At 43.4% G+C, this 7,257-nt stretch overlaps 1 protein-coding gene across 3 annotated transcripts in view; it reads left to right on the forward strand.

The window, feature by feature from the left end:
* cadm2a (cell adhesion molecule 2a) overlaps positions 1-2,739 on the forward strand; it is a 189,634-nt gene extending 186,895 nt beyond the window's left edge. For all 3 annotated transcript variants that reach the window (XM_062406362.1, XM_062406364.1, XM_062406363.1), the window contains one exon: positions 222-2,739. In XM_062406362.1, coding sequence (XP_062262346.1) covers positions 222-340 — 119 coding nt within the window. In that variant the 3' untranslated portion in view covers positions 341-2,739. The remainder of the gene's footprint in view (positions 1-221) is intronic.
* Positions 2,740-7,257: the final 4,518 nt, after the last annotated feature.

Consider the following 7,257-nt stretch of genomic DNA (forward strand, 5'->3'; position numbering starts at 1 on the left):
GAAACTCTGAGTTACACACACACACACACACACACACCTTCTCTCTGCTTTATTAACACACTCGTCACTATCCGAGCTCCTCATTCCCTATATGAATAATGCAGCATTACTGATGTTGTCTTCAGATGTGTTTTTCGCCTCAGGAAGCAAACACCACGCAGGGCTGCTCGGTATTTGTTTTCCTCGATACAGATTTGTTTGTTTTTTTTTCGTTTCCTCAGGAACGTACTTGACAAACGAAGCCAAAGGAGCGGACGATGCGCCCGACGCCGACACAGCCATCATCAACGCTGAGGGCAACCATGCACACGCAGAAGAAAAGAAAGAATACTTCATTTAGACTGCAGGGAGAGCTAGGCAGCTCTCTCCTTCTCCCTCTTCTCCTCTCTCGGTCTCTGTATCTCTTTTTCTCTCTTTCTGTCTCGGCCCCTGTTTCTTCCTCTCCACCTCTGACCACTGCCCCGTCGCGACCACCAGGAACCCGCAAGGCAGTCCACGGATAGAGAAGTTCCCCGAGTGTTATTGCCATTTTTTGTCAAGCCCCTTTCTTTCACTTACACCTCGTCCTTTATTTCTTCCTCTCGTATTCCGTTTCTTTTGACAGCCAGTTTTCACAGGCAGCTCCACCGTCGCTGCCCAAGTTTTGTCACGTGTGTTCCTCATCGTTTGACATGAGTTCCTGGAAATCTGTGTATCTGCCATGACTGCTTCTCGCGTGTCCCCTCGTACGTCCTTCCCTCCCAGGCAGACATCCAAACACACACGAAATCCCCTTCGTTCACACACACACACACAAACACACACACACATTTCATGTCTCACATCAACACGGTGCCTAAAAATACAGACGCCATTGAACTTCTGTCAATGCCTTCATGTATCGTCTGTCGGTAGCAATGTAAATGCTTCTTCGATGGTTTGGACCATCGTTTCATTGCTTAACTCACAGCTTTGTATTATGCATTGCGTCTTTTTATTTGAATGAAGATCTGTGCTGTTTTTACGCCTTATACATGTCTATCACACTGAATATGGTACTTTTAGACCCTCCACACCCCCCCCTCCCCGACCCCACATCCCCCCGCCGACCCCATCCCCTCTAAATAGACTTTGTAATTAAACAGTTGACCCCCTTGTAAGATACGAAGAAGGTTTTGTGTGACACTGTAGTGAGGTTTGTCAGATGCGTGTGTAATATGATTTTCATTCTTAGGCTAGGGTTAATGAAAAGGTATTGTTGGTATTGTTTAGAGCAGAGAATACACACCAAAAATATATGAAGGATACTAGACGAAGCATTCCATCGAATAAACTCAATCAACTATATATAAAAAAAAAAAATACACATTTGCTGAACCTGCTGTCGCTATGTACTTTTGTCTGTATATTCCTGCACTGTGCCAGGCTGCAGTTTAGCGAAAACATCTTCAGTGTCCTCTTGACAGCTTAACAGTAGTTTGTTGTTCACATCGAGGGTTCAGGTGTTTCAGTCTCCTCTCTAAAAGCTGTACAAATTGTTTCGGAGTGAGCTTAGCTTTTCCACTTTTTCAAGACTTTTGTTTTTGTTAATGTGATCATTGTTTTCAAGCCCGAAGGACCCCATGAAATGTGAAGTGAACCATCAACGGATAATACAGGCTGAAGAACACAATCACAGTATGTGCAAGAGGGTTGATGTCGAATTAAAGCTAGGGTTGGTAATCCTGGAGAAGCTAGCAAGAGAAGCTACTGCAGCTGATCCTCCCATTGGCCCTCAGTCAACGGGTTTACACATGCACACGCTCGAAGGTCATTCTCAGCAGTCCAGGTGACAGCTACGCAGACGATGGAGTGAAAGGTAGATTCTCGTGTGAGAGAAAGACCTACACTGCATGGCACAGCGGGCTGCATGGATGGTAGACATGTTGTGGACCATAGCGCGAGCATGAGGCACGAGTGAGCATGCATCAAATAGGGCTGCCACAGTCCGGATATTTAATGGGAAACAATGTGTCTGAGCTACAGCCCCAATACATGAACATGCACTGCCTGACAACCGCTCGAAGTCAATGTTTCCATCGCTCGCTAACGTTTAGCATCTCTGCCTCAGTGGCGTGTGTCTCTCAGGCTAAAGACTCCGGACATCCTGTCTGATGCTAATTTCCATTTCATGGGGTCTTCAGGCTAAAAGTTAAAAAAAAAAAAAAGGAAAGAAAGGGTAGTGTTGGGTCATAGATGTGCAGGGGCCTCCTTTCCAAAACTAGAAACTGACGACAAAACATAGAAGCACAAAAATGTCTGAAAGAGAAACAGTGTTTCTATTACTGGATCATCTTTGAGCTGGTTCCTCTGATCAGATGGGTCGTGGAAAGATCACAAGGCTGTTTGATTTAGTTCTCTTAGTTCATATGGTGCATCTTCTTTTTTTAAGTGTAAGCTAATTCATGTTCTGTTTTTTTTTTTATTGAAAGAAAAATGTTTTTTTTTAATATTTTTGGTTGAAGTGGTTTTTAGCTCCCTGCTGTATATTGTGTCTGCTAAAAATGTGGTTGATTGTGAAAATTGCTGTTCTGGATTCTGGATTTTCCGTATTCCTTCAAATTTGTATATTAGCCACCTTTAATCAGTTTGCTTTCATTTTATTTTTTGTTCATTTTTCATTGCATAATCCTTATTAGAACTCTTTTTAAAGAAATGTATTTTTGTTTTGGCACAAGGCATGTATATAATGTGTGAGAACTAAAGTTTCGTAATACACATTATCATGTTTTTGTTTGGTTCTTTATCATCCTTCATTTATCGGAGCTGACGTCCTCCATAGGTGAGAACCACAAAGTGAGGGCATTTGTCACTTCGGAGAACGCTGGCTTCTTGTGTTGGTGGTACGCTCTCACAGGTGCTGCACATCTCAAAGGATGGTGTCTAGGAAATATGATTAACAACAACAACAACTACAACTAAAGAAGAATAAATGGTGTCCTGTGCAGTGGGCTTTTGTGGAAAGAAATAGAGGAAGCGTTCATCTGTCTTTACTAAATACTTAAAATGCAAATCAGATACGATGAAATATTAAAATAAGGATGAAGTTGTGCACAAACAAAGATAAACAACCTAACAAGACATATCCGAGGGAGACGTTTCTTCTTCCTTGTCCCAGTTCCGGGTCTTTCATCACTTTGCAGGAAGTCTGCAGATTTACTCTCCTGCGCCACGAGTGATAAACACTTTGGCCTCTGAAATGAAAGACTTAAATGCGAGGCGCTAATCTTAAGGGAGCTAATTATTACCAAGGGCGATAAAAAAAAGTGGGTCCAGCTGTCTCCAATTCAGTGGCCAATTTACAACATTATGCAAATGAGGTCAGCGAGTAAGGTCTTGGTCCGTGTGTTTGAACCCGAGCGGCGCCGGAGCAAATCAAGAGGATCCGGAGTCATGTGATCTGTCTGCTCAGTTTCTGCTTATTGACACTGATGCAGGATTTAACTTGCATATGAAAATGTGCACTTCAGTCAATTTACCATCAACAGCCACGACGTCCACCTCGCCACAAAACGTCAAGTTCTCTAGACTGGTTCTGGTCTGAAACGTTTTTTTTATCCCGTGTGTATAGATACATTTATCACAATGATCCGATGTCTTCTTTTTCTTTTAATGTCTCAAATTCACATTTCCCCCCCCCCCGCCCCGTTGCTTTACGTCGGATTTTGGAGAGCAGCCGAATGGATTTGTTGATTGTGACGTGAGAGGAACAGGAAGTTTTATATTGAATGAAAACTCACCAATCACCAGGTCTTCAGTGACGAAATGAAACCGGTGCCATTCACTGACATTATGCACTCAGACTCATTTGATGGGTATTTTTTGTGGTGAAATGTGTGTTTCTTCTTTCTTGAAATCCCTTTGTAAATATGTGTTTTCACGTGACAGTCATGAGACCAAACCTGCATCTTTGTATTTTCACCTGCCTGGCCCACACCAACCTGCAGTATATTTACCTACGATAGAACCTCCTGTAGTTCTGTCACATCCTGGGGTCAGTTATTCCCGCTTCTTCGCTGTCGTGCGTTCAACCTGAGCTTTAAACTTGTCGCCTCATTGATTTCCTGTGTGCATCCGTTAGGACATCGCGGGCCTCTAATTCCCCCCCAGGCGGTGAGACGGTGGCCGAACTCATGCTGGCATTGTCATTGGGCACAAGTTCGCTCTATAGACCCGTCTCCGGTTAATTTCCTGCTTCCAATTGAAGCCACTTTCTCGGGGCTGAATGTGGGAGGGACACGGCCGAGGTCTCTGCAGATTGAATCGTGCACACTGCCAGTAATTTTTGTGCATGAAATTGGAAACTATTTTGGGAATTATTTTCATGTTGAAGGCACAAACGGACCTGATCAAAGACCAAATGTCTGCTGAGTTGTTCCTGTTTCAATGCTCACATTTCTAAACACAGACTTAAACACACATAACACATCTTCTCTATTATGGGCTTGATTCATAGGCTGTGCTGTATTAATAGATATTCCTGTTTCGGCGGATTAAAAGCTGCCGTCACCACACAGCAGCAGGAACCATGTGCATGCTCCAGGCACAGACAACAATAATGAAAACGCAATTTATTATAGTTCAAGCTGCTGTCAATATTGACTAAGTGCACTAAGTGATATCCTCACCTTATTAAATGATTTACTTTTATCTCCAGAACACTGAGATGGGAATGTGCAGCCCTGTTTATTTGTGCCTTGCGACTGCTCCTCCGGTTTGCTCCGGTCTTCTCCTCCCGCCTGTCTGCTGTTTTTTAAAGACATTGGATGAGCTGGTGGGATAATTGAACCTTGTCCAAACTCCACTTTGCTGATGCGGCGATGTGTATTCATCCTGCAGGAGCACATCTGCTCCCAGAATAATGTTCCCAGCTTGAGGAAATTATCAAGTCCACTCCGAACCCCTGAGTGAAGAGGGATGCATGTGGATGTATCGGCCATTGTTTCTGTTTCACTGTACTCGTTTTACATTTTATTTTTAACTCATGCTGTTAATGGTTGTGTTCAGTGCTGATATCATGACATGGCTCATTCCTGTCCTGTCTCTGACCTGGTGTATGTCTCTCCTGTACAGTTTGGCTTTAGCACACTGCAATATTGACACTAAAATCAATCAGCCCCAATCTCCATATTGTCACAGTGATATTGATGACATGATTATCTGTTTGGGTTTGGTTTTTTTGCATCTCAGGAATATTTTTCATTCAGAGATTTGGATTTGGATTATTTTAGTTGGGGGGGGGGCTGTGGGCAGTTGTCCCTCTGCTCGTCCCCGTGATGCCGACGCCACCGTGTATCTGTTGAGTTTGAGATCATCACGATGTTAATAAAGTGTATTCAGTGATTCTGCAGTAGCTCTGTCATTGGGATATTTAAGACTCAAGACGCTGTATTTTTTTTTTTTATATATATATATGACCACCGACTTGAAATACTGCGATTTAGAAATACGCTGCAACTGATCACAAGTTTCGATAATGATCGGAGTGGTGTTGGAAACACGATATCAGCTGATTTTAGCTTAAGGTACGTAAACAGTTCAATTCTGTTGTCCTCTTGTGCTCTTGTGTCTTTTTTTTTCTTGTAGCCACACACATCTTTAAGATCATGGGTTTTTAGATGGAAGGAGTTGTAATGCACTGTCACTCACTGAAAATAAAATATCCACGGTCAAAAGTTCAGGATTAGAGCTGTAGACACGTTAGTGAGAGGGTTTTCGTATCAAGCTGTACTAAGAGGGCTTGACTCGATATATAGCAGCGTGACGGAGGTGTTATCTGTGGGATTTATTATGGTTAATTTAGAGGTTCGTTCTCATGTATAAAATGGAACTTGTTGAATAAATAGTTGCCAAAACACATCTCTGCAAGCCTGCTTCTATTTTTTTCTAAATCAGCGTGTTTCTTGTTCGACCTCAGTGTTTCTGAGCCGATGCACCACAAGCACTTCAGCTTTTGTCTGAATTCACAAATATCCACCCACACTCATAAAAACAGAGGCAAATGGAGACATGTTCGTGAATTTCTACTAAAGAGAATAATTCATGTTGTGTGTTAGCTCTGCAGTCCATGGTGGTGGTGCTGTTATGATGCCATCCAATTTGTCCAGGCTTTCAGCCTCTGTTTTTTCCGTGTTAGCTGATGGTTCACGCCAGGCCGACACAGCAGCTCTACCTGTGATACACAATATAAGAGGTTAAAAGTCTCAGTCAATCAAGATTGAGTGACAAGGGAAAAAGAGTAACGAGGGAAAACGCAGTAGAGTGGATGTTGCCGCGGGCGGAGCTTGAAAAACACTTTACTCAACACTAAACTTGGAGGAGATGATTTCTGGAAGTTTGTGTCCAGGGTCACGTCATGAATCAACCCTCACTTATTATTTGAAATTCATCCTTGTGGTCATATTTAGTGGCTCTAGATATGGTAAAGTAAAAGAAGCAATAGCTCTATAATTCAGAAATTCTCAAAACGGAGAGACTCAAGCATGCATGTGTTATTACAGAGTAATAGCATCTGCAGTTGGTGTTCACTATTCACAAGCTGTTAGCTCTTGTGGTCAGATTTGAGGTATTGGCTCTGGTTGGGACCATGCCGGTGGTGGTGAAGTGAAAAATCCTTTAAATCTCGACTGTGCCACTTCCATCATTTCTGCTCCACCTGCATCAGACTGATGCATGAATGTAAAAAAAAAAAGAGAAAGCTGGAGCACATGAAGAGGGCTATGGTAATGTGAAAAGGGAGCGACTGAGAGGGGGTGTGGATGCGGCTGAGCCTGATCGGCAGTAGAGAGAGGTATTCACCCTTCTCAGCGAGTCAGAGGATGATGACTGAGGGGGGAATTAGGTAATGGCAATAAGACGTCATGTTCGACTGAAGAAAGCAGCTGCAATCAGCCCGCCTGTCAGGAATAAACACAGCCTGGAGACGCTGGACCTCCTGCAGCTGGGGCGTGATTCTTCTGATGAAAAGTGAGGGGTCAGGGAAAAAACTCAATTACCACCGCATCAATCAGAGCCGTCGTGTGAACTGAGACCGGGGGGAGGGGGGGAGGGAGGGGGGGGGGGGAGGGTCAAGGAAGATCACACAGAAATGGTTAATAATGCTGTTTCTTTTTTTGTTGCTTCCTTATACCGTCAAGTACACGCTGCAGCTATCAGTCACAAAAGTGTTACCTCGAATTCACGGAAAGTTTTTCCCGTCTGTATTGTTTCGTTAGATCGGAAGAAGAGTCACAGGAGGAG

This window comes from Platichthys flesus, chromosome 15 (assembly GCF_949316205.1).
Source record: "Platichthys flesus chromosome 15, fPlaFle2.1, whole genome shotgun sequence".
NCBI lineage: Eukaryota > Metazoa > Chordata > Actinopteri > Pleuronectiformes > Pleuronectidae > Platichthys > Platichthys flesus.